Genomic DNA, 26,776 nt, shown 5'->3' with positions numbered 1-26,776 from the left:
CACCAGCATGTCAGCCTAGCGGTGGACTGAGGGCTTTATGCTATGTTTCCACATTCTCCCGATATGTTAGGAGAAGCTAGTATTACAGGTAGTTATTTAATCACAGATACTCCAGGGATGTTGGCTTTTAAAATCTGAGACGAAGACATTGTGGGTATGCTTCACAGCGTTTGCAAATCTAGACAGAAAAGGCAGTTTTGGGCCATCTTAAGGTTCCATCCTCCCTCCTTCCTACACTGCTTTTTTCTTCGTCTGGTAAATTCATAATTTCAAGCAAGTCCTAAAGAACAGCACTGTGCCAGGGAACTCTTCCTAATGCACCGTGGTAACCTAAATGGGAGGGCAGTCCAAAAGGGAGGGGATCTCTGTATGTGTACGGCTGAGTCATTTTGCTGTGCAGTGGAGGCTGATACAACGCTATAAAGCAACCATAGTCCAATAACAATTAATTAAAAAAAATAAAGGGATCTCCTGATGAAAAAAAAAAAAAAACAAAAAAAGAATAGCGGTGCACCTCTGCGATGTTTCCAACGTGATTTTCCTGAGGAGGTCAGTGGCCGTAATAAACCTGGCAGTAGTTTGACTTATTCTAGAGCCCCGGCAGTCGACTCAGTTACCTGAGCTGAACTGGACGTAAGCAAAACGTTTAGCTCAGAAAGAAAACCGGCTTCACGGTTTGATTTTGCTGGAGCGGCAAAAGAGTAAAAATTCTGGTTTCCATCAGTAGCAACACATAAAACTGAGTGAAATGCAGTTAACGGGAAAAGAATCCAACGGTTTCATTCCAGGGAAAGCGCTGAAGAACTCTTTGGGACTCAAGGTCATCGATGTTAAATTATGACTCTACACAAAAATATTTAAAAGGCCGTTAAGGTTGGCTACTTTTTGTACAAGAGATTGCTTTTAAAAAAGTGATTTGGGAGCAATGTGTCTCATAAGATAAAATAAACATTTCAAGGAGAACTGAAGTTGATAAAATGTATCAGACACCATTCCATCTGTTTTATAAATTCTCCCTTCAGTTAACCACATGGACCGGAAATTAGTTAATTTGTTTACAGATGACTTACATTGGTAAATCATAGATTTACTAAGCAAGACGTACAAAGCCAGATGGTATGTGTTTGTGTCTATCAAAATGGAATTTAGTTATAGGAATGATGGCAAGGTTAGCCTTCAATCACAGTCTTTTGAAGAGGCTGTATTTTTATGCTTTTATTTTTAACACATCATGTTCTGTTGCCAAAAAAGGAAAACTCAACAGATACCATTTACTCAGGATATGTAACGTTCACAGAAACTTAGCCATTATCACAGATGCCGCAGTAATAGATATTACTGCCAGGATAATAAAAAAGATTCGTGATAACAGTGCTCAAAGTATTTGGCAAATTCCAGGGAAATGTCTGCACCCCGAATTTTTCAAAAGAACGTGAGAATCTGCTTTTTGCAGTTGAAGGAAAATTGGGAACGTAGAGCCTTAGTAGCTTAAAATTTAACGCGGAAGACAACAGAGAAGTGACTGCTGAATTTTTAGTGGAAGGAGCATGTACTGATGTGCTTCTCATGCGTCCAACAGTTTTCCTTCTAAAGAGACAGCAATGAGAAGCTGGCTTCTGAAAGCAAGCTCGATCTACCTTTCACTGAACTCGCACACTATCCATTAGCACATGTGAAGAGGGGAATCTGTCAGAGATGAGCGGGGGGTGACATCAGGAATTAAAAGTCAAATATTTTGAAAAGAAGATGCTGAATTGTGTCCATGTCACAGAGACAGAAATAGTGACCTCTTTTTTAGTTCGATCTTACAATGTTCAAGGCATAACCCTGAAGCTGGAAGCTGAGAGAATAACTGTTTTGGAGGGCAAGCCTCCTTGGAGCTCAGCTGAAAGATGAGCCACGGTTGCATCAGAACCTGGAAACTCAGTTTCGTGCCCGACAGCATGAGGGTTCAGACGCCGTGCCTGTCCAGTCTGTAGACTCTCAGTATCTTCCATCTGGGCCCCGCCAAGGGCTGCCACGTCCCGTTACAGGTGGTGCAGCCACTCCTGGTGTGAAGCAGCGTCACCTGTTCAGCTGTAGCTCTGGCTCCTCGGGGGCCCAGATCACCAAGGCTGCCTATCGCGTTGGTTAACCCAGGGGAGAGGCTGTTTGTCAGGGCGGGCCTCTCCTGCCTGCACCCCAGAGTGCCCACCACACTCTCACACTGCCCACTGCCTAGTTCACGGAATTATTTACAAGAAAATCCCAAGTGAAAATCCAACCGGGGCCAGGCTTTGTCTGGACACTGGCACGACGTCCCTTGAGTTTCCCTCCACTTACCGTCTGGGCCAGGTGGTCCCGGGAGCCCTGGGGGACCTCGGAGTCCTGGCTTTCCGTCAGCTCCCGGCAGGCCGGGGTACAGGGCGGGGATGCCCTGCTCTCCTGTGAAGCCTTTGGGTCCCATCTCGCCCCGTAAGCCTCTCTTCTCATCTGAAAATCCAACAGCGATCACAGCAGCGTGAGACCTCTGAGATTCAATCGCCCGCGCTGGCGTTCCCGCCCCGGGAGGCCCCCAGCTGGGCCAGTGGTTTACAGTCCCATCAGTGACTTAAAGGGCAACGCCGCCGGTATAGTTCATCACTATCTTTCCACTTGAAGAAGCCCCTCTCCTGGCCCCCAGACGACGGACCGAGAGTTGTTATAACGCTGGACGACAACCGTGCTCTTCCCGGCCAAGTGACAGAATCACGTGAGGTGTCGTCAGCACACCTCCGACCGAGTGAGGGAGTCACTGTCACAGATGCGTGCTTCTGTGACGACATCCCAACACGTATTCGAGATTTATTAGAGCTGCTGGGCCAGCCTATGAGACAGAGCACCGACTGCGGGACCGTGCAGCCATCGAGGGGCGGGGGTTTGTGTGAGACCCGAGGGGACGTCTCAGTTTCGATGCCGTGGAAGCACGTTACCTTCATCTCCGATGGATGTCCCAGGCTGGCCTGGCAAGCCGAGGTCTCCAGGCTCCCCCCGGGCTCCTGGGTCCCCGGGGGCTCCATGGAATCCTGGGTCCCCTCTGGCACCTGGAACCAAGACAGGCCCCACGTTATGAACAAGACTGTCGTCCAGGACTCGAGGCAGATGTTCACTTTTTCGTTGAACGTATATTTACTGATATTCTGTCCATCGCATGGGGCCGGCGGTGTCTAAATGTTTCATCTATGGTGGCCCCTGCTTTCAAGGAGCTCATTTTCAACCAAAGAGGACTGATAAAAGATCCCTATAAATGTTATAAAACAAGAGAGGAACAGAACGCCAACAAGATACAGAGAGGTTTCAAAGGAGGGGAGGATTATCTGGGGGGAAGTCTGACATGGAGGGACCACAGAGCGTGAGAATAATAGAAGTGGACAGTATTTTTGAGCTCTTGAGTGTGCAGACTCAGCGTTACACACTTGGCTGACATTTGATTCCCGTAAAAGCGCGTGTGCATAGTATCACAGCCCCAGTGTCACAGCGGGGTGAGGCTTCATGAGAAGGTAAGCTGACAGCTGATGGAGACAGATGACAGGGGAGGGGAGGGCAGAGGACGGTCAGGGGAAGGACGTCCACAGAGGACATCAGCCCAAGTGAAGCAGGTGAGCACGGAGCAGGACACCTGGGGGGGGTGGGGTACGGGTGAACAGGGTCGTGGAAAATCAGGTTGCATAACAGCTGAGTCAGCGGGAATGAAGAATGAATGAGACGATTTGGACCCTCCTGCACCAGGCACCACGGGGGGAGCTGGGGGGCGACGGGGGCCAACTCTCTCTGAACCCCTCTTCCCCTGAGCCCCAGCTCTTGCCCGGATCAGCTTTTCATTGCTGTTGGCTGGATGAATGGCAGACGTGAAGATTCTTACAGACCTTTTCCCTTAGTAAACAAATGCCAAGGGGCTTTGCTGTGCTCCCTGGCTGTGTGAACAGCAATGCTTTACTGCATCGCGGGTTTTTCTGGTCTACAACTGGGAAAGTGGAGAGCGTATGATGTTTCATGGTACAGCGATTAGTAATTGTTAGGAGAGATCACATCACTATGTGATCTTTAATGTTTTAATCTTAAGAGAAAGTCCTTAAGATAAGAAGGGATTCACTGGGCCTCACGCCAGATGCGTTTGTAAGGGGTGGCACATGTGAGTCTGCGTCCCCGTGCTGGGCTCGGCTGCCTGCAGAGGGGACGGAGGGCTGGGCTCTGGAACAGGGGTGGCCTGGGTCTGAGTCCTGCTCCTTGGCTTGCTATGTACACGATTTGGGGCGAGTTACCCAACTTCTCCGTGCCTCAATTTCTCCATCATTACATGGCGGCCAACGCCAGCCCCCATCTCAAAGGGTCTTTACAAGGAGTAAATCAATGGACTGGTGCAAATTAGAACAACTTGCTTCATTGCCTGGAGAGTGCTCAGTCAGCACCATACAAATGTCAGCCATTACCGCGACAATAAAAAGAGACAAAATAAAATTGAAAACCACAGATCTTCTCAAGTGTTTGGGAAAAGAGCAAGGTCACTTTTTAGTTACATTTTGCAATCATTTTTTTCAATGCAAAGCTCTTCGACTCCTTTGCGTTTTGACAAAGCTCCCGCAATGCTGCCTGGTGAGAGGTACATGTATTTTCCTCTCTTCCATGACAGAATCTGCTCATGGGTCAACCTCTCACTCCAAGGAGCCCTGGAGCTTGGTCAGCCTTCCAGCTCACCCAGGACGCAGGAACTCCGCTGTAAGAGGCAAGGAGGGTGGCTGCTGACTTTCTCACCCTGCACTTGGGGAAAAGGAAATTTGACCACCCACTGTCCCGGTGTGGCTTCCAGGAATGCAGGGTGGTGAGGGGAGCTGAATGCATTCCGGGCTCTCAGTCAGGGAGCTTTCTGATGAGTGCGAAGGAGACATCACCAATGTTAATTTTAAAAACTGTGTTCCCAGTATCACCTCACACATGTCAGAATGGCCATCATCAAAAAGTCTACAAATAACAAGTGTGGGCAAAGACGTGGAGAAAAGGGAACCCTCCTACATTGTTGGTGGGAATGTAAATTGATGCAACCACTATGGAGAACAGCATGGAGGTTTCTCAAAAAACTAAAAATAGAACTACCATATGACCCAGCAATTCCACTCCTGGGTATATATTCAAAAAAACAAAGCACACTAATTCAAAAAGACATGTGTACCCCAGTGTTCACTGTGGCGCTATTTACAATAGTCAAGGTACGGAAGCAACCCAAGTGCCCATCAACAGATTTATGGATAAAGAAGATGTGGTACATATATACAATGGAGTACTACTCAGCCATAAAAAGGAATGAAATAATGCCATTTGCAGCAACATGGATGGACTTGGAGGGCATTATGCTAAGTGAAATAAGTCAGACCGAGAAAGACAAATACTGTATGATATCACTTATATATGGAATCTAAAATATACGACCGACTAGTGAATATAACAAAAAAGCAGCAGAGACACAGATCTAGAGAACAAACCAGTGGTTACTAGTGGGGCGAGGGAAGGGAGGAGGGGCCGTATAGGGATAGGGGGACAAAAGGGTTATTGAGGGATTATATGAAATCATGTGTGTGAAACTTTTGAAAACTGTAAAGCACTATAGAATTTAAAGAATCTTTCATTCAATAAAAAAATAAATTTTAAAAAAGTGGGTTGTAAAATAAAAAAAATTAAGTTCCCAAAGTCTCAAAGACATGATTTCCATTTCACTAAAATCACCAACAGTAAGTCAACCTCATGTCGGGTCCCTGGGGTTTCTGGCTTGGCAGACGTGTTGGGCTCCCCAGAGAAGGACGGGAAGCTGGCTCCACGGTGGTGTGGACTCCCAGGTTTGAGTTTATTTGAAATATACTCAACGATGGTTTGATGTCACCCTGGAGATAGACCTCTAGGGGACCCCACCTGGCCTTGTCCTTGGCCTCGCTCTGTCTATAGTTTCCCCATCGTTGGATGAAGACAAGCAAAGGTATTAAACCAGCAGATGGTTCACACCTTAGCAGGAAGGTTAGTCCCTGACCCCTGGGCATAGATAATAGGGTGAGACAGATGACCTACTGGGTACAGGAAGGAAACATTAGAGCATCTTCATTTAAAAAAAATCTCACCCTTTAAAATCCCTATCTGATGTACATGTTTTAGCACATGCAGTATTCAGTCATTCAGGTAAACATTTACTGAGCAACTACCGTGTTCCTGGACTGTTCTAGAACTGAGGATACAGTAGTGACCACACAGGCTAAAATCTCTGACCTCAGGGAACATCCTGTATCATGGATAAATTATCCATAAATAAATATTCATACTATTACTTGGTGGGGTGCTGAAAACACTTTCTTTTTAAACCTAGAAGGACGCACATTCAAGAAGGTTCACAGACCGTTGCTCTAAGTGCAGAACTAGAATTATATTTTAATAGATCGTGCTGATGGGAGGCTGAGCTAAACTAACAAGGACAGCACAAGCCACAACACGTGCAGAATCCCTCACTGACACTCAGGGGTCAACTGTGACCGTGGGATCATCTTCCTGTACGAGCTCAGGTGCAAATGCCTGGAGGTTTAATTCTTTGAAGTTTAAAAGGCTCTGACTGTTTCCAGACTATGGACCGTGATCAATCCCAGGCTCCGGACCGGTGAGCGGGGGGCGTAAGCATCTCGGCGCGTTTGGCCCAGAAACCAGTGAAGTGGCTGGGACGGCGCCCATGGAGCCCTGGCGGGCACGAGGGCTGGGTTTCTATAGCGATGCTGCGGGTGGCAGAACCAGAACCCGCACAAGGTATGTGGAAATGAAAGCCTTTCCCAGCGGAGGAAAGTGGTGAGCACTCTCTCAGCTAGAGGCAAAGTGGGGGTCTCTCCAGGACACCCCGCGTAAGCCACGAGGTAGGGAGGGCCCACAAGACTGAGATGCCCCAACGTTTAAGTGCTAAACATTAACGCGTAAACACTTTTCTTTTTTGGCTTTGTTTTGCTCAGAAAATCTCACAAGGTCATGGCTCTGTGTCCACAACAGACGAGAAAGCAGGACAAGTGGCATACAGACCTTTGGCCAGGGAAGGATGCGGGGAGTAGGCTGGTGGGCCGGGGGGGCCTGGTTCACCCGTTTCTCCCTGGAGAGAGAAAAGAGGAAAACGAAAGAACGTGAGGCTGGCCTTTTGGAGTTTTGGACACTATGCCTGTTTCCAAAGAACAGAACTGAAAGCGACCATGAGCCCAGCGGAGGCTGCTCTGAGTCACAGAACCACGGACGGCGTCCGGGCTCCACGTCCACGATGCTGTGCTGCTACGTCCGGGCATCCCAGCCACCAGCTGGACACACCAGGAGAGAACAGGTGGGCCGGTGCCCACCTCACTCTGAGACCCTCGTCAGTCTCCGGAAGTGGCCAGGTGACCGCCTTCCTCAGGGCAGACTCCTCTGTGTTCATGACCGCACCTGAGCTGCCCATGGGGCCAAGCTGGGGTGGTGTGACGGCACCTGATCCAACACTGTCTGGACGGCGAGACCTGAAATTCCATGAGCTGCCTTGATGTCCCTGAGCCTCACAGGGCCCGTAAGGCCTGACTGTGAGTCCCCTCCATCCTCACCAGCTATGGCCCACCTGGTGGTAGATGCCCCCCAACCCGGCTAGTTCCCCCACCAGCTGGAGCAGCTGCACCCCCCGGTCCTCAATCTCCCTGCCCGCCCGTGGGATTATTCAAACAAGTCAGTCGTGTCCCCCTCGGGAACCAGGGGCCCCTACCCTCTTGTTACTACGACGCCTGCGTCTCTCAGCCCCCTGGTTCACTCTGCTCCAGGTGCAGGTCCCCACTGCCACCTCTACGTGGCCCCATATGGCATGCAGCATCCTGACACAGGTGACTCATAGGTGAACGTCCATCTCCTCTCTCCGTGCCAGGTGTCGTGTGATCAGTTACATGACACAGGATGGAGGAGGCCTCCTTCTCCAACAGGGTGTTTAGGAGGTGATCAGAACACCACCCAAGGGAAATAAGGGGAAGTCATCCCAATTCAAATGAAAACTGAGCCCACCTTGGGTCCTGGGTATCCATCAGGGCCTTGGAAACCATCCGGTCCTCTGCTTCCCTGCAGGAAAGATGTTTAGTGCTCTATAATAATTTAATTTAATTACATAATTAAATTAATAATTTAAATATGTTAAATTAATAATTTAATTAATACTTCAATTATATAATTATATAATAATATAATTTAAAGAGGTAAGCACAGTCCATTGTGTCTAATAAAATCAACAATAGTTTGTTAAGATCACCTACTACCTACGTTGTGTTCAATTTCCCCTGATTTTAATCTCAAACGTGTCTTTTTAAAGTTGCTTTGTCTGAATCAGGATTCAAAAAAAGGCAAACTATGACATTTGGTTGAAATGTCTCTTAATTTGCCTGTAATTCATAACGGTTTTCTCTTCCTTTCTACTTTGGAACCTTTTGTCGCTGCCGTTGAGGAAACTGGGTCATTTGTACCGTGAACGCCCTGTGTGGTGGATTTGGTCCACTCCATCCTTGTGGAGTTGCACAACGTGCTCCTTTATCCCCCAGATTTTCTCTAAACTAGTTGTTAGATCTTGGGCCTCCTTAGTCTCAGGTTCATCTTTTTTGAACAAGATTTGTTCCTGGCGGGTCCCGAGTCCTTCCCACTGAGTCACACGTGCCGACTGCCCCCACTGTTGTGATTTCACGATTGACCAGTGGGGTCGGGCGTTGGCAACCTGATCCATCTATTAAAACCTTCTCCCAAGATGGGTTTTGAAAAATTTTAGTTCACACCAACTGGAATCCTTAAACCTTTTCATTTAGAAGTTTTTGCTCTTCACTGAAAAAAAATATCTAATGCTAATAATGACTGCCTTCTAATTCTCTTGAATATGGATTGAAAGACAAAGTTTACCCTTATGAGCCACGTCGTATCTGGATAGATATGAAAAGCTTTTAAAAAATCTAGAAATTTATTCCCTCTTGCTAAAGAATATATACAGTAAGCCCCCCCGCCCCAAATTCAGAATGCCAATGGGATAAAGTATATATGTTATCTGATTATTTTACTGCATATTTTGAAATCCAGGAGCACGTATGCTGAAAGTTACATTATTTAGAATGAACTAAGATTAATTTGGTGCTTTTGCGTTGGGCCTCTGGTTTAGATGGACTTCCTTTCATCCTAGGTGGAGCTGAAGACTCGAAAGTGAAGGCAAATTTCTCTGATAGTAAAAGTGACCTCCTGCTTAGAGGCCATCCCACGAGACAGTCTGGGAGCCCTGACGGAGCTTGGAGTGACTGCGGAGTCGGTGAGCAGGCATCCCGACTGAGCCGTGTCCAGTGCGACGTAACCGCCCCGTGCAAACAACGCTACCTGTGCTGACGTGGGACAGCCCCCGAGAAGCGTTGGGTGAAAAACATGAACGGAGGACCGCGGAACGGGATGAAACGTTCATTTTCCCTGGTTAAGTTACATGCATGTAAAAATACACGCCCCGCCTGTGCGAGCCCTGATCTGAACACCCGGCCCACGTGCACGGGGGTCGCCTCTGGGGAGCGTGCTGGGGGTCTGCAGTGGGCAGGGCTGGCCCGCGCACTCTCTACCTGAGTTAGTGAAGACAGCAAATAGTGAAAATAAAGAAATCATTACTTAAGAAAATCGATTCCTACGTTTTCTCGCCCATCTGAGCTAGCATTCAGACAACTTCTAAGCCCGATGCAGATTTATAGACATTTCTCAGCTACCATTTTCTTCCTACAAAAATGGCCAAAAATCTGCCCATATAACACAGGATAAAAACAACAACTCGGGTCACCACGGAAGGTAAGCAAAGTGCCAAAATGTGAGAGATCAATACATAAAAAATGTGGGAGGACCTGTGGCCGCCATGTTGGCAACCTTCCTACAGGACGCACTGGTGGTGACACCGAGGAGGGGGCAGGCTGGAAACCACGGGAGCCGTGGCCGGTGCGGGCCGGGTGACGGGAGGCTCAGAGGGAGAGGACCCCAGGGCTGGCTTTTGCCAAATGAGAGAAAACGTAAATGAGCTCGCTTACGCTTTGAGAATGATCTGGGAGGAAGCATTATTTCTGCTACTGTAAACTTGGGAAAGTTTTAAATGTTTTCTCTGGGGACATTTTCTTCTGGGATGCCCCAGTCTTTGTATGTGACCTTTGCAAGGTGTTTCAGGCCTGGAGCAGATTGCATTTCATGTCTCAAACTTACTTTCTGTCCCGGTGAACCTTTCTCACCATCGAAGCCAGGGGCACCCTGGGTTGAACAGAAAACAGAAGTGGTAACAGCTCAGAATATGCAGTGACATTTCCCGGAGGGCACAGTTATGGCACCCGCCGTGGACTAAAGTAAAATACTTTGCTAAGCCAGTATCAAAACCATCTGAAGCCTCCTTTTCTTTCCTAGAGGAGATGGGTCATTTTAGGGACACTTCCACGGAACGCATCCTGTCCAAGGCTTAAAGAAATTTGGAGAAATCCATAAACAGTACAGTAAAAACAGTAAAGCCAGAAAGAGGCCTGCGCTCCACTGCTCTCAGGAGCCTTCGTTCTTACTTTTGGAGATTGTAACGCATGTCCTCTGAGTAGCTGTGGCCCCCAAGTGGTCACCACAAGGCCACTTTCTCTCTTCCTGGCTCTGCCACGTTTCCAGCTCACCTGGGGCTGGGTGTGGCCAGCTGACTGAGCCCTGGCCGATGGAGGGACATCTGCCCGCGGGCCCAGAAGCGACAGGTGGCCGAGCTTCCTCGGGAGAAGACTCCCCACTCCCACCCCTTCCACCCCACCAGGGACATTTTTGTTGGACTCGTAGGGCCACAAGAAATCAACTTCTTTGTTGGAGCCAGCCTACATTTTTGTCACCACTAAGCAATTCCTAATACGAGAAGAAATGTGTTTGAGTTCTGCTCCTGCCCCCGGCCCAGGCGGAGGTGCACGGTATTAAAAACCGCAGGTAGTGGGTGATGATGGTGTGCCAGTCAATGCAGGCCCACGATCGTAGCCGACAGATCACGGAAGGGCAGGACGCTGACAGCAGGGGGAAGCTTTGTGTCGGAGAGCAAAAGGATGTGCACGGAAAATCTCTGTACTTTCGGGTCAACTTTGCTGTGATCCTAAGCATACGGGATTAAGAGGTAGGAACTGCTGTGTATAAATAAGCTATAAGGATACATTGTACAACACAGGGAATCTGGCCAACATCTTATAATAACTGTAAGTGGAGTAGAACCTTTGGAAATTGTGCACCACCACCTGTAGATCTATAACACATGACATCGTATCAGTATATCAACTACACTTCAATAAAAAATTAAAGAAAAATAAAGTCTTTAAAAAAAACCAGACAATACAAAGCAAACGGCTGGTGTAGAAGGCATGGTTTACCCGCATTCCTGAAAAGCCCATGATTCCTTCTTCTCCCTTCATGGAAATGCCCTAGGAGAGAACAGAGAGACCTGAGAGCGCCCACACTTCACGCTCTGCCTGCTCAGGGGTCCATTCTTAGTGCCCCGACAGCGGCCGTCCTGCCCCTGTGTGTCTACTCCAGCTCCGCACACGGTGGAGCCCCAGGATGTCTGCAGTCGGCCTGGATGGCCGTCAACCCAGGATGTCACCTGTCATCGTCACCTAGTAAGTGACAACCGGGAGGACTGGGCATACGGGGCAGGCATGACCCAGATCAGGGAGGGCAGGGCGATGACACGGCTGGACCCCAGCAAGGAAGCCACCACCAGACCCACCCAGCCCCTCCATGGCACTTCTTTTCTTTTAAAGGGTTTAGATTCATTTATGAGCTAAAGTGTTGATTAGCTGGTGTTGACTGGGGAATGAAGACATTCTGAAACTGTTTTCTGGAAAACAGCGTAAAAAATGATCATACTTTCTGGCTGTAGACAAATGGATCGGAAACCAGAAGTTGCAGGTTGTTACAACCCAGACACAGTCTATCATTATGATGGGAACACCGAGAATTTGGGAACCACCAGTGAGACGAAGCATCTTTATTCCTGACTTACTTTTCTTCCTGGTTCCCCCTCACTTCCTTTTTCACCCTGCACAGAATACGAAAGACAAGAAATGCTCATTAATTCGAGAACAGTAGTATTTAAAATTGATCAGGATTTATGATATGAGGTGAAAAGTATTTTACAAAACTGTAAATAATGAATATAAATGAATTGTAACAAATGACCCCTAACTTTTGCAGCTTCAACATTCAAGGGGAAAAATGTGCTATTTCTCCTGGACTTTCACAATACAGATGAAATTGTGTGTTATCTTTGGTATGATTGCAAGGCTGTCTCTCTTCTGCCCGTGATTTGCCTTTAGTGGCCTCTGTGGCAGGGGGCGCACGCCCAGGGGACAGCTCCTGATCATAACATTCATTTGAGTGAAAGATTGTTAGGTGGGTCCTCTGAGGACAAGGCTCATTGGGAACGTGTTGAAACCCTGAGCGAGAGAAGCTTTGGAAAGCAATGTCAGCTTTACGTGATATAGTTTTCCCACTTCTCTTAGCCTAAAATGGGGAAAGAAATGTAGTGACCAGTTGGGTCCCTTCCCCCATCAGTCCTAGGCCAGCACCCAGGATTCCTGCAGGTCAAGACTGCCCCCTGCAGGCTGGCTGGGCCCAGCCCCAGAACCTACCCCCTCTTGGCTGTGGAAAATGAAGGAAATCTGATTCAGATGCTTTGAGCATCTCAGCATGGATCAGATCTGCTCTGGCCTCACTCCATCCTGGGCTCCTGTCCTGAAACTGGACAGAGGCTCTACCTTGCTGATGGTCAGGTCACCCCCAGGAGCCAAAGTCCCTCCTGGATCCACCCTGATGGCTCTGTGGAGGCCCCCCTCCTGCCTGGTTGTCCAGGGACGTCCTGCTCTGAACTCAACTGGTACATAACCACCCCGTCTGGCCACACATCAGCCACCTCCAGGCCACTTTCGTCACCGGTCACGTCGCTCATAACGGCCGCAGCTGCCCAGGCTGATTTCAACCGTGGCCGGGGTCCAGCCTGTGCTCTCCTATCCGTGACTCAGCACCCACGCCCCACCTTGACAGATACTTGAGCGACAGGAATCATGTTCCACATTTGGGATCTTTCCTTTGGTTCCCGTGACCTGTTCTGGTGCGTCTCCCCCGGGTCTCCGCTCTGCAGCCCTATGAGGTCAGGATTCTACCAGGTCAGTGCTTCGGTCTTTATCAGCAACAAGGGGACCTGAAGGCTTAGGAAGGGTAAGTGGTCTGTCTGAGTGAGTGAGTGGTAGAGAAGGGTGTTCATTTTTATTTAGACTCCAAGAGTATGCTTTTAATCAAACAAAACCTTAACAGAAATTATGAGTCAGAAAACTGACTTTGATCCAAAAAGCCCACGATGATGCTCCACGTCGGCAAAACCTACCTAAAAGTAGGTTTTATTTTGCCGAATACAACATTTGTTCAGATAGCTCCATATCCTGGCATTGAGTTGCGCTCTGACCACTAACTATGTCTATACTAGAGACTTAGGACAGACCTGAGATTTTTAAATGGATTCTCGTGTTGTTTCAAATTCATCATAATTATTTACAGTGATGTACTGATACACTCGTGTGACTGTGATCAGTGCTTTCATACATAGTTTGCCAATTTGGCGGTGAGGGCTTTTCCACTTTGAATGCGACTGTTTGAATGAGAGCAAAGAAAGTTACCTTTTCTCCTCCTCCTGTTTTTCGTTCAACTGGGAATACATCAATTTTGCTGAAGTCCCTTTACCTTATACAGCTCTGGGAGGATCACGTCATTTTTGGGCCTCTCGACGTAACTGTTGTCTGGTGGAATCCCACTGGGTCCCTGCTGTCCCATGTCGCCCTGTGAATGGTTTAGCAAAGCAGCTGTCTTTACATTGAAAATTCACGACCAAGGTTGAATAAAAGCACAATCCCACCGCAAACTGCTGTTTTTATCTTTGCATATTACTTACCACACGTACACCGATTTTATAGTGTTATAATCATAAGATAAAAATCATATATAGAATAAAATAATCGTAAGGTAAAATTATTTGATTGCTACTTGCATGAAGAATCACTTAGAGGGGACTTCCCTGGTGGCACAGTGGTTAAGAATCCACCTGCCGATGCAGGGGACACGGGTTCGAGCCCTGGTCCGGGAAGATCCCACACGCCGCGGAGCAACTAAGCCCGTGCGCCACAACTACTGAGCCTGTGCTCTAGAGCCCGCGAGCCACAACTACTGAAGCCCGCGTGCCTAGAGCCTGTGCACTGCAACAAGAGAAGTCACCGCAATGAGAAACCCACGCACCGCAACAAAGAGTAGCGCCCGCTCGCTGAGACTAGAGAAAGCCCGTGGACAGCAACGAAGACCCAACACACCCAAAAATAAAGAAAGAAAGAAAGAAAAAAAAAAGAAGCACTTAGAATTTATGCATACAAGCTGGTCACAATTTGGGGCTGCATTTGCTTCTGTGGAATTATCTACTTATGATGAATTTCTATACAAGGAAATTACTAGGTCTGGAGGCTAAATATCTTGGTGGTTCTTGCTATGTGTTATGCTACTGCTTTCTAAGATTGGTACCAAGACATAAGAAATGCCTAAGAAATGAAAGACCAGTCCAGTTTCACCACTACTTCACCAGTTAAGGGGGTTTTTATATAATAAAGAGCAGCATCTTTAATAAACGTAATATCTCAGGACTGCTTTAATTAGCTTTTTTATCATTATCAAGAAACGCTTTTGTATGTGATGCACAGGTGGTGAAACCTTCGATCTGTAACATTACTGGACCACTATCCTTGTGTAATATGCTGATTTCACCTCCAGGAATTAACACAAAAAGGAAGTTACTGCCTTTTCTTTTGCTATTTTCACATATAAACTATATAATACAGATTTGAGCTTAGATATCACATAACATGAAGAGGAGCAAACTGAGATGATGTTATTAGCCGTACAAAGTGGCACTTCACAGTATATTCTGAATGTCTGCTAATATTACAGCTAAAAAATACCTAAAACTGTTCAGCTCCCCTTTACCTATGGGGGCCTTGATGCTATTATTACTATTTTATTAATATTTGTGGATTACAGACATTAACTTCATTCTCATTCTATCTAATGTGACTATTCTCCTTTCCGCCCGATGATTTCTTCCCAGACTTTTCTTCTTTCTTCGTTATCTTACTATTTTCTTATATTCCATCATACAAGACTTTCAATTTTTATGAATTTGGATCTTCCAATGTTTTTCTCTTGTGTTTTTTCCTATGGAATTCACACAAAGAAGAAAGGCTTTCCTTGTCACACCTGAGCAGTACGGGATTGTACTGAGTCTGCTGTTCAGTCAAAAAGCAAAATGGGAAGAAAAGTGAAAATGCGTGAAAAGTGAGACCAAGGGAACAAATCCGCTTGGCGGTGGGCACTCAGGTTCTGCAGTGAATGCAGTGGGTTGCGTTCTGCGAGGCTTTGCTTGTGGCTGTGGGTGCCCAGCTGAGCTTCTCACACACTTGATCTCAGGGGCTCCTCTCAAAGGCCACGACGCCTTTGAACCTTGGCACCGTGGGGGAACTGCAAGAGTCCACGTGGCCTCTTTCCTGCCTTTGAGCCCAGCCAGAGCCGGCCACGCTCCCTGGTCCCTGAGCCGGCCACGTCCCCCAGCCTGAGCCGGCCGCGCCCCCTGGCCTCTGAGCTGGCTCCACGTTGTCTGCTGCTCTGTCTTCCTCAATCTCCTCTGGATGCCCCATGTCAGAGGACACCACAGGGAAATGCCTTTACTTTCTAGCTGCTGAAGACGGCTGAAGTTACGTGTGCGTCAGAGGTCCGGGCCTTCTACAGTCTTACTGATCCATAACCACCACTGGCGCCTGTTTCGTAACCTGACACTTTACAGTGATTGTTTCCTTTGCAAACGGTCTGTTTGCAGAGCACCTCAAGATAAGAGCATAAAACGAAGACATTAAAATGATCTGTCAATATTTCCTAATTCAATCTATTAAGTTTCCTTTACCTTTTCTCCTTTTTCTCCGTAAAAACCAAGTCCTCTGTTGCCCTGAAAGATAAATGGCTTCTGTAAGTTTAAAGTCAATAATCACGGTGAAATAAAATTACTTTTTTTTTTTAGAAAAAGAAATCTATTATCTATGTGTCTGCAACATTACTGGATAACTATCCTTGCGTAATATTCTGGCTTCAGCCCCCAGGAACTAATTGATACAAAAGGATTAACGTCTTTTCTTTTGCTATTTCCACATATAAACTGTGTAATAAACATCTGGGTCCATTCCAGATATCACATAAAGTGAACAGGAGCAAATCGGGATGCTGTAGCAGTTACAGAAAGTGGTACCAGTTACAGACAGTGGGTTCTGAGCATTCACTAAGATTAAACCTTAAGTGACAAAAACTCCGCGGTTCATAAAAATGATAGTGTTTCAATACAGCCGTGCTTCTAAGAGACTTGTATTTTGTACTTTAAGCAAAACCTGAAAAATAGTGGAGTAAGAACAGTTATTCTGTCACCCTTGGGAACACTTTGCCATCTGCTTTTTGAAATATATTTTATTGTTCAAATCCTGCAGACCGGGAAGTTGCCTATTATTGATTCCCTACTTGTGGTCCTGGGCTTTGACAGTCCAGGGTCCCTGCTAACTGCTTCTCTCTCCTTTAATCCTCTACACCACACGATGAGCTTGGGCATCACAGATGGGGAAGGTGTCATACCCTTGGACCAAAGCCTCACAGCGAACAAATGGTAGAGCTCAGGTCTGATCCCAGGTCCTCCCGACTCTTAATCCCGTGTAGACCGGCTCTACAGGTTAGGGTCGCAGAGCGTTTCCTTGGGTTCTGGCTCCTCTGGACTCAGAGAGCAGCCATTTCCCGCCTTGGATCCCACATCTGAAGATGACGATTCATACCGTCCTCTGCCTCAGACTTTCTCATTTTGGTTAAATAATCCTAATTTCACAGAAAGATTTCCTACCCTTTGAATGATCTTAGGGGATGGCGTTCTTGGGGTTTAGCCAAACTTTTCATCTTCCTTTTTGCTTAAGAAGCAAAGCTAGGCTGGCGACCTAGTAAGTATTTGACAGATTCATGGAGCTGCCGTGCGTGGGAGGGCTGACCGGACACGATGCCGTAAGTCAGTCCTCTGTTCTCTGATTCCCAGCAGCTCTGCTTCCTTCTCAGGGCCCCTACCCATTGAGACAGAGGATCCTGTTTGGGGGGGGGGGGCTATCTGATCTGTCTCTACACCACACTGTCCACCCCCCCCCCCGATGCCCAGAGAGTTTCTGCAAATAAAAACAAAGCCTTTAATTAATCTTTGCTTTTCCTTTGCTTCTTTCCCACCTGGCTGGGAGCTGAAATCAAAGCACAGAAACGCAGCCAGGCTAGATGAGAACACGATTTGCTTGGGACCCCGAGGTCCCCGCTGCCTCACGAGCCGGAGTCCAAGTCACCAGGAAGTGACCGGGCGGAGGGTGAGGGCTGTTTGTGCTGCAGCCAAGTGGGGATCTGAGGCGACCTTGGGGCTCAGCCGCCGCGTCCTACATCCGCTTCTCTTGGCGCTGGGCCGTTCCCAGCCTGCTCCAGGCTGCCGGACAGTGGGGAGCCCAGTGGTGGGGACAGCAGCCCTAATGAGCTCCAGCCGCAGCTGGAAGCTGTGTCAGAGGTGATGGGAGCTGGGGGTGAGGTGGGGACAGCCAAGGTCCCCAGGCGGTCATAGAGATGGGGTTTCCGTGGGGCAGGCCTGGGAATGGGCAGGCTGGGAGATGTCCTTGGCCACATGCAGGCCACAGAATGGTTCTGAAAAGTTCATAACGGTAGCCCAGTATTTCTGACTCACGTCGAGTTTCGACCAAATACTCCCCTCGCCAACCTCCTACTGTTTGTCTTAGACATTTATCTACCTTTCCGAGGTCACGCTAAACCCTAATTCTGTCACCAGGTTCCAACAAGCCACCTACTTTGCTGTGCTCCAGCCAGCTGACTCATCTTTCTCTGATGAAAACAGGATAGCATCGGGCCTGAGCCTGGCTTGAAACTCACCAAACACAACCCTAGAAGCGGACATCACACTGTGGTACAACCTACCTGTATCCAGGTAAGAAGAGCGCCATCAGCTCCCTACACAACTTTGGTGGCATCTCGTCCCTTCTTGTAAATGAACACACACGGATAAGCACGAGCTGTCCCTGATTTGTTCTAGTCTACGTTTCTAATCAAACATTCACCACCAGTTGGACTTGCATGTAGCCACAGGAATGCTATGTGAGTTGCAAGCAACAAGCCATTCAATACATCCACTTAATGACTTCATGTGACCATCCAGGTGCATCACTGGATTTATCCCTGGAGTTTATAACATTGTCTCAAAACCCTACAAAACGGTCCGCATCATGAGATAAACAGTACAGCTATCAACCAAGCAGTTCCATGGTCAAGAAGGACACACACAAACACGTAAGGCCCCCCTCCCCTTTCCCTCACCATCCCGCCCCCCACCAACTTACTGGCTGTCCTTTTGGTCCAGGGGGTCCAGGGGGTCCCTGCACAAATACAAAGAAATTTGGAAACTGTTTTCTTTATCCCAGGACCCAGATAACATCTGCTGGAAAGCCACTCTCTGTATATTTAGAATACCGGGTAGTATGTAGAGAGGTTTCTAACACATTTGTCTCGGCGGGGAGGCAGGGCTGGAGGGGAGAGGGCGGGGGTCAGGCCCAGTTCTCAGGATTTGCTGGCTGTCCACACGCAGCTGTTTCTGGTTTGCTTTTCTGAGTTCAGGCTTTTGACTTGACCCCTGTCCTACTCATGTTTGCTCTGATCCCTTTGCAAGGTCTCAGGCCCTGTCACTCCAGAGACGGCTTCTCCCGGCTACCTCTGCGGTCCCCCACAGGGCACCATCCTGCACTTTCTGCTGGTGGGCCAGCAAATGTGCACAGACAGAATTAATTGACATCCAGGCCACCCTGCAGGGTTGAGAATCCGCCTGCCAACATCACCATATGTCTTTCTGCAAAGCGTTCAGCGTCAATACCACACTTGGGATACAAGTTTTAAAAATGCTTTAGAAGAGCAATTTGTGTTGTAGTACAAATAAGTGGACAGGGCAGGGGGCTGTGGGAGATCTTAATGGTTCATACAAAGACCCTGAGGCTGTCACCTCGGCTAGGGACCCAGCGGGTACAATCTGCTCCTCCACATCCCTGAACTGTGTGCGTAAAGCACGACACCCCCAAACCCTGTGGCACACGTGCTGTAAGCCGACAGCTGGGTGTGCCGGAGAGCAAAGAGCATCTTGTCACGTAAGCCTCATCTCATCCCCTTCGGCCAAATCTCTCACAGCCACAGGGCTGCTTGGAAAAATGACCGTCATGGCACCAGGGAACTGTGCTTTGTAGAAACATGATCAATTATTATTATCATCTTCTTATCGACAATTAGAAGGGAATGAATGAGCGCTCCCACCCCCGACTGTTGGTGTGACCGCATCTTCCCAGACACACGTGTGTCCACTGTTTCTCAGTGTGTGTCAAGAAGCTGACACCGCAGCTGCCTCGACCTTGAGCAGTGGTTTCCTCTGAGAAGGGCTCTCTCCCCTGCAGTCCAAAGCTCTCTTTGAGTAATTTAAGGCCTGTTTGTTTATTAACAAAAAGTGAGGGGAAGGAGAGAGTCAGACACCTTGCAGGAACCAGTTCATCTTCTGGTCCTTTGTGCAGTGGGAAGGGCCTGAGGCGGCCAGGCCCTGGGACTCTCCTTCTCCCTCCCCTCCCCTCCTCGAAGCAGGCCCTCCTTCACCCAGGGATTTGTCCTGTCGCACTTCACTCTATTATTTGATTTGCAGGAGGAGGGAACACCTGTAGACCACCATTCAGGTGGGGTGCAGGGGCCACTTGTTAATTGGTGTCCAATGTCTCACCTATTATGATGGCTCTGCCCAGGTGCAGCGCACCTGCTCTAATGGTCATGCCAGGTGTGGCACCCCTGTTTCTAATGGCCATGCCAGGTGTGGTACACCTGCTCTAATGGTCATGCCAGTTGTGGCACCCCTGTTTCTAATGGCCATGCCAGGTGTGGTACACCTGCTCTAATGGCCATGCCAGGTGCGGCACACCTGTTTCTAATGGCCATGCCAGGTGTGGTACACCTGCTCTAATGGCCATGCCAGGTGCGGCACACCTGTTTCTAATGGCCATGCCAGGTGTGGTACACCTGCTCTAATGGTCATGCCAGTTGTGGCACCCCTGTTTCTAATGGCCATGCCAGGTGTGGTACACCTGCTCTAATGGTCATGCCAGTTGTGGCACCCCTGTTTCTAATGGCCATGCCAGGTGTGGTACACCTGCTCTAATGGTCATGCCAGTTGTGGCACCCCTGTTTCTAATGGCCATGCCAGGTGTGGTACACCTGCTCTAATGGCCATGCCAGGTGCGGCACACCTGTTCTAATGGCCATGCCAGGTGTGGTACACCTGCTCTAATGGCCATGCCAGGTGCGGCACACCTGTTCTAATGGCGATGCCAGGTGTGGTACACCTGCTCTAATGGCCATGCCAGGTGTGATGGCCCTGCTTCCAATGGCCATGTCCAGCAGAGCCCATTTCTTCCTTATCGACCTATTGGATTCTGGTCTGCTTTGCCAGGGATGACAGGCCCTTGTCAGCTGGTCAGGTGTGGTGCTGGGAGAGCTCGTGCATGACTGCAAAGGCGCCCAGCCAGCACCAGGTCAAAATTTGACCTAGTTGGCAGTGATCTGATGACCACACATTCTGAGTTCTCATTCTTCAACCTTGATGTCAGCAACGCATACAAAGGACGACCTGTCTGGTCTTGGCGACCACAAGCGTCAGGCTGTATGGTGAGGCTTTCACCAGCGTCTGCAGCTGAAGGAGCTGCATCTCTAGAGGACGCTTGACAACCTCAAGGGCGAGCACACGAGCCTGGTACTTACTGCTCTTCCTGGAGCTCCAACCGGACCCATCTGTCCCACAGGCCCAGGGCGGCCGGGAGGCCCCTAAGGACAGGCAACCAGAGAAGGCTGTTAGCAGAGGCCGACTGGGGCACGGAGTCCGGAGTTCTTCAACTTCCGCTTCGTCTCTTCTCTAATAAAAAGAACGCTTACCTGGAAACCGACCAGTCCGGGCACTCCAGCTTCCCCCTAAGTGAGAAGAAATAGTTTTAAGCATTTTAGCTTTTAGGCATCTGTAGGTTTAGTGACATTTTACTGCAATGTTGAAAATAAGTATATAAGGTGTATCTGCCGTCTCAGGACTTGGTGATGTTGATCACCCAGATATCTGGGGTGCTGTGAATGTGGGACGAGTGTGCCCACGGTTAGTGTAAGATTGAAAACAGCCTGGGGGGCAGTCAGAGAATTTCAAATCAGTTGTGATTCTGGGCTATTCCATCCCTCTCTGCATCCCTCCACTCCAGAGCTCACTTGGAAATTAACTTTGTTAATCGCGAGTTTAAGCTGTGGTGCTTGCTGACTCCCACCTCTACCGACTTACCCTGTATTTGTCGCGGTCCTTGCTAGACAGAGCGTAGGGCTCGCCTTTCTGCCCTTTGGGTCCTTGGGGCCCCTAAATTAGCACATATATCATAGGAAGAAAAACGAAGAAAACAGTCCGTCAGCATTCAGTGCAACAACTGTTATTTGGATGATTACGTGTTGCCTTTTTTTTTTTTTGGCGATACGCCGCTCCGCGGCACGTGGGATCCTCCTGGACCGGGGCACGGACCCACGTCCCCTGCATCGGCAGGCGGACTCTCAACCACTGCGCCACCTGGGAAGCCCCTACATGTTGCCTTTTATAGGCAATGTCTAGCTCTTCTCACGGCCCATTCCAGTTATTCTGAACACCAATCTCTACCTTAACCGCAAGGGTGAGAGTTTTACTTTCATTTTTACCCAATAGCATCTCTCTTACAGTTAAAATGGAAATACTCTATAGGATTTAAATTATTTTCAGAAACCCACGTGAAGTTTCAGTAAACAAATCCTTTCCTCTACCACCCTGTTCCTTTTCTTTGTAAAAATACTATTCTGTGTCTTCTTTGGCATTTATGTACTAAAATATCAACGCATTCACACTGAAGCACCATTTCTGGGAGAGATACTGGGTCATCCTTTAAAGATGGAATTGTGTCAAATATACACGATGTGTGAGTACGTACATACACATATACATGTGTTTTAACACCTACATATAAAATCAATATTTCAAAGTGACGGCTGTTTATTGGTAATGAAAGCTATGATATTAGAATAGAATAGAATGCAATGTAGCTTATGGAAAAGTTGAATCACATGAAAAACCAGCAGCCAGTGGAGGAGGTGGAAGGCGGCGGTGTGAGCGGGACCAGAAATCCAGCAGCCTCGGCGAAACGCAACAAAGGGTGTTATGGCTGCCCTGCCCTTACCTAAAAATGTTGTTTTTAAATAAAAAGTTTTGCCAAAAAATGTTAGTTTAATCCTGAATTTGCAATATACTGGTGGTAAAAAGGTAGCAATAGAATGCCGAAAAATATTTCAAGATTCTTTGCAAAGACCCTAGAAATTAAATGAAGCCACGGAATAGATCATTATATGGAAGTTCTTCCATTACGAAAAGTAAAGTCTATCTTGTATATCCCGGAGAACATCATTGTTCTGTCACGTCACAAAGGATGTTAGAATCTAATAAAGATGATGACTAATAGAGAATTTTGTCAAGATTTAAGCTTTTTAAAATTTTAGTTCCACGATTCCACTATTATTCACTGTTATTTGAATCGGAGCATGGGAGGAAATGAAGAAACAGGAGGCTGCAGGAGTGAACCACATAAGCCAAACCCATTACTTTCTACCTAACGCTTAAAGAATGAATCGGGGGCTTCCCTGGTGGTGCAGTGGTTGAGAGTCCACCTGCCGATGCAGGGGACACGGGTTCGTGCCCCGGTCCAGGAAGATCCCACATGCCGCGGAGCGGCTGGGCCCGTGAGCCATGGCCGCTGAGCCTGCGCGTCTGGAGCCTGTGCTCCGCAACGGGAGAGGCCCCAACAGTGAGAGGCCCGTGTACCGCAAAAAAAAAGGAATGAATCAGAACATGGAGTTATCTGAATGCAGGAACAGCACGCCTAGGTATCCTCAAGCCAACCTCAGCAGGGGAGGTGTGCTTTACCCTGACGGCTAAGCAAGAGTGGGGAGCCACGGCTTCCCGGGGTGTAAAGGCAGGCCTGGCACGTGCTCCCGCCTCCCATCACTGTCCTGAGAGCAGAAGGCAGCTCAGCCTCTTCAGAGAGCTTTGCTAAGACAACTTCTCAAAGGCATCCCCTGCAGGGCCTCCTGAAAGCGAGACCTTTCACGCATTTCCACCACACAGATTCCAGAGCCGACCCGTGGAATAGCCCAAGCGGTTCCCATACTCACACGGGGGCCGAGGAAGCCACCAGGGCCGCTGGGTCCCGGGTAGCCTGCGTCACCCACTGTCCCGTTGCAGCCGTCGTAGCCAGGCGGTCCTCTGGGCCCGCCCTGGCCAGGATGTCCCTGGAAACAGAGAAGCGAGTGAGTCTTCAGCCCGCAGGGGTCTAGTTTTCATGTAACTGTGATGAAACAGCTTAAAATCTTCTCAGAAGAGATGTCCCTGGCATGAATCCAAGCGCCAAGACAACTCAAAATGAACCAATGAATGAGTGAAAAACTAAGTCGTCAAGGGCACACAGGTGTCCTTCTCAGCGGCAGAGGGCCTGCACGACACAGTTCCGTTTCCCACGGGCTTTGGTAAGATGTCAACTGTCTTGGGGTTTCTGCTGCTTTGCTTCCTTGGGCGACAGGGAGGGCTGTTTTAGCAGGAACAGGAAAGGGTAGGTTGAAAAATTCTAGAAAACACTCTAGAAGCAGATGCTGCTTGGGGATAGCAAGGGTCAGCTGTGCCCAACCGAATTCTAGATGGAGCTGTACAGACCCACGTCCTAAACGGGCGAGAGTCACACCTGCAGAGGGATCTCATCAGTGACTTAGCGGCAGGTAGAAGAGCTAATTTCCTTACTGACTTTCTTCAATAAGTCAATTGACTTATTGTCGTCTTCAGGAACAGGACTTTTTAGATTTTAAACACGAATAGAAAGCAAGTCAGGTGTTCTGGGATGCCGGGTGGGGGAAGGAAGGCAATGCGATCACATGTGTCTTTCGTGTAACTCGGGGTCAGGCTAGGTCTCTGGGCGTCTCAACCACGTGAATCTGGTTCTGGAGACATGGAGGGGTCAGGTTAATAATCTACAGTTTATGGACTACGAGACCAGAGCCTGTTTTGCTGTTTCTTTACACGATAGATGTTTAGATATATGATTTCTTACTGTACAATTTCTTTACAATTTTGGTTTTCTTGATAACAGACCAAATATATATTCCAGAGTGATTTTTGAGGCCAGTGGGCTGTCTTTTAGGTTCACCTTGAGAAATCTGGAAGGTTTCAAAGGAAATGAACAAGCCCTACACAGAGTGCCTGTACCCTGAATGATATTAAGAAATACAATAAGTGAAACAGAATTTTTCTTTTGTTTGCACATTTTTTTGCTTCCGATGTTCAGAGCCATTGCTTTCACTGGTGCCATCAGATAAGAGATCCAGTAGGCTTTTCAGTCAACCCTCTGGTGGGTCAGAGAAACCCTGATTGTCCCTGTAAATCATGAGACACAATCTCTCTGGTATTGGAGAGCCAGCAGCATTTTGGTCTTCGACGTAAAGGCCTCTTTTTTAGGAGTCTCTAGAAGCTGACCTTCAAATTCAGAAATCAAGCTCTGCAGGTGTTCTCATGACTGTTAGGATTCCGTGATGCTTTCATTAAAACGTGCCACTGAGTCCCTTACTCTCCTCCCGAATTACCCGTCTGCTATTGGTCTTTCTGACTCGCTTAGAATCGATCGACGTCATTTGAAATTGCATGCCAACCTGGTCTTAGTTTGAAATTGTCCTTCAAAGAAAAATTTCAATTCTGTTGAGCTATATGTCCCTCTTGTGTCCAACATCTAATTAGGTCCATTTCTGTAGGATACAATTCTTAGATTTACCGCACATCGCTTTCTATATTCGACTTCTAAACAGCCAAAACTGTCAGGTCCTTTTAACTCTGTGCCCATTAGGTGCTTATATACTGAAAGTGGCATTTACATTCACTTACTGTGGAGCATCTATCAGACTTCGGCAGTTAAAGAGACTGTTTTTAGCAGCGCTGACATTCTGTAGAAAATGACCCATCATCTGTACACCATGATCACCCTTCCGTATGATGACTATTTCCTCCCTAATTTGCGAAATATTTGCTTCTGATATTAAATGAGTAGGAAGTGGAAAAACGAATGAAAACATGATATAGATCAGTTACACTATTTTCCCATAATGTCGCTCCATCTAAAGCGTGGACTTCTACTTCCAGAAGAGACCACACTGAGGAATGATCCAAAGAGTCCAAAAAAGTAGGTTAAAAATGGGCGATTTCCTTCGAGGCAGTTGGTAGGGAAATACTTTTGTTATTTGTTTAACCCTTGAAATCTGCGGATCCTTCAACTCTGCCAATTTCTCAAGATTCTGACTCATGTGAGAGTTATTTCCTGATTTGCTCATAGCTGTGTGTTGTCACTGATGTGTCTGTTCGAGGCCTCACTGAGGATCACCAGCCATGTAGGTCTCACGTCTTGGCAAGTGTGGCTTCCTTTCCTTAGCTCTGCCTTCTGCTGCAAAAGCCTCCTTGAAGGTGGAGCTAAAGATCTGAAGGAAAAGCATGAATCCCCTGTGACTGCTGTCCGCTCACACCCTTTCCCTTTTCTCCTGCGATGGAGCAGCGCCACTTGTGTAGCCTGGGGGGTTGAGGATTCTCCCCCTCTGTGTGTGTGTGTGTGTGTGTGTGTGTGTGTGTGTGCGCGCACGCACGCGCACACATAAGTGTACAGGCACGGTGATAGACAACATGTGTGTAGGGTAAGGGCGCAGACATCTGCGTGTGTGTGAAGTTCCAGTGGCAGTTGTCCTTCAACTTCAGCGGTTAGAGGGATGGGGCAGGTCTGAAAGTGCGATAAACACATTTATCCCGGAGGCTGGGATCCGCAGGAAGCCGGCCCTGGGAAATCTGCTCCTGGGTCCCGTGAAGGCTGTGAGTCAGGCTGCTTTGTTTATTTTCTTATGCCACAAGAAGTAAAGTAAACTAGGTTAGAAAAACACATTTGATTGCGTTTTGAGACTTTCTCATGGACAAAGCATGCCTTTCGTCTTCTCATTTATGTGCGGTAACTACCAAGAACTTGAGAAGCTACACAAGCTTCAGGACAGCCCCGCTCTTGGCTGGACTACTTTATATTCAGGTGGTTCTGGAGTTCAAACAAAATGTTCAGACTGGCTTTTTATAGCACGTCTGTGCAACACTGCAGCTTTTTACTACAAAACAGTGTCCAGTTTTAGCAAAGTAGCCTCAATTCTGAAGCCAAGTCCAGAAGGACGTTTACAAAGCAAACAATCTGTCCAATATTTGACTGGATTCCACGAAAAAAAAATACGCACATGTAGCCCCATAAGTTTTTTGTTATAAACAAGAAAGGGGGACTAGTGAGACATGTGTCTGTAAGTCATAAACGTATTGTTTTGCACGTGTACAGTGTTTTAAAATTCTAATCTTATGAAAAACTTACGGGAATTCCGTCGGCACCAGGAAATCCAGAAACGCCTCTGGCTCCCTGTAAAGAAGGCAAACAGACTTAATGATGGCCAAGACGCCTCCACCCTTCAA

The 26,776-nt window shown here is 47.9% G+C and overlaps 1 protein-coding gene across 1 annotated transcript in view; it reads right to left on the bottom strand.

The window, feature by feature from the left end:
• COL4A2 (collagen type IV alpha 2 chain) overlaps window positions 1–26,776 on the bottom strand; it is a 123,218-nt gene that overhangs the window by 35,188 nt on the left and 61,254 nt on the right. Inside the window, exons 4-18 of the mRNA XM_065895947.1 lie at window positions 26,679–26,723; window positions 23,428–23,544; window positions 21,527–21,598; window positions 21,139–21,174; window positions 20,968–21,030; window positions 18,528–18,563; window positions 16,025–16,066; window positions 13,771–13,866; window positions 12,038–12,073; window positions 11,406–11,456; window positions 10,234–10,278; window positions 8,044–8,097; window positions 7,057–7,123; window positions 2,952–3,062; window positions 2,323–2,472 (exon numbers count right to left, since the gene is read on the bottom strand). Coding sequence (XP_065752019.1) covers window positions 2,323–2,472; window positions 2,952–3,062; window positions 7,057–7,123; window positions 8,044–8,097; window positions 10,234–10,278; window positions 11,406–11,456; window positions 12,038–12,073; window positions 13,771–13,866; window positions 16,025–16,066; window positions 18,528–18,563; window positions 20,968–21,030; window positions 21,139–21,174; window positions 21,527–21,598; window positions 23,428–23,544; window positions 26,679–26,723 — 1,021 coding nt within the window. The remainder of the gene's footprint in view (window positions 1–2,322; window positions 2,473–2,951; window positions 3,063–7,056; window positions 7,124–8,043; window positions 8,098–10,233; window positions 10,279–11,405; window positions 11,457–12,037; window positions 12,074–13,770; window positions 13,867–16,024; window positions 16,067–18,527; window positions 18,564–20,967; window positions 21,031–21,138; window positions 21,175–21,526; window positions 21,599–23,427; window positions 23,545–26,678; window positions 26,724–26,776) is intronic.

Source organism: Phocoena phocoena, chromosome 18 (assembly GCF_963924675.1).
Source record: "Phocoena phocoena chromosome 18, mPhoPho1.1, whole genome shotgun sequence".
Taxonomy (NCBI): Eukaryota; Metazoa; Chordata; class Mammalia; order Artiodactyla; family Phocoenidae; genus Phocoena; species Phocoena phocoena.
The sequence above is the reverse complement of the archived record's forward strand: the minus strand, read 5'-3'. Positions and strand labels throughout refer to the sequence as shown.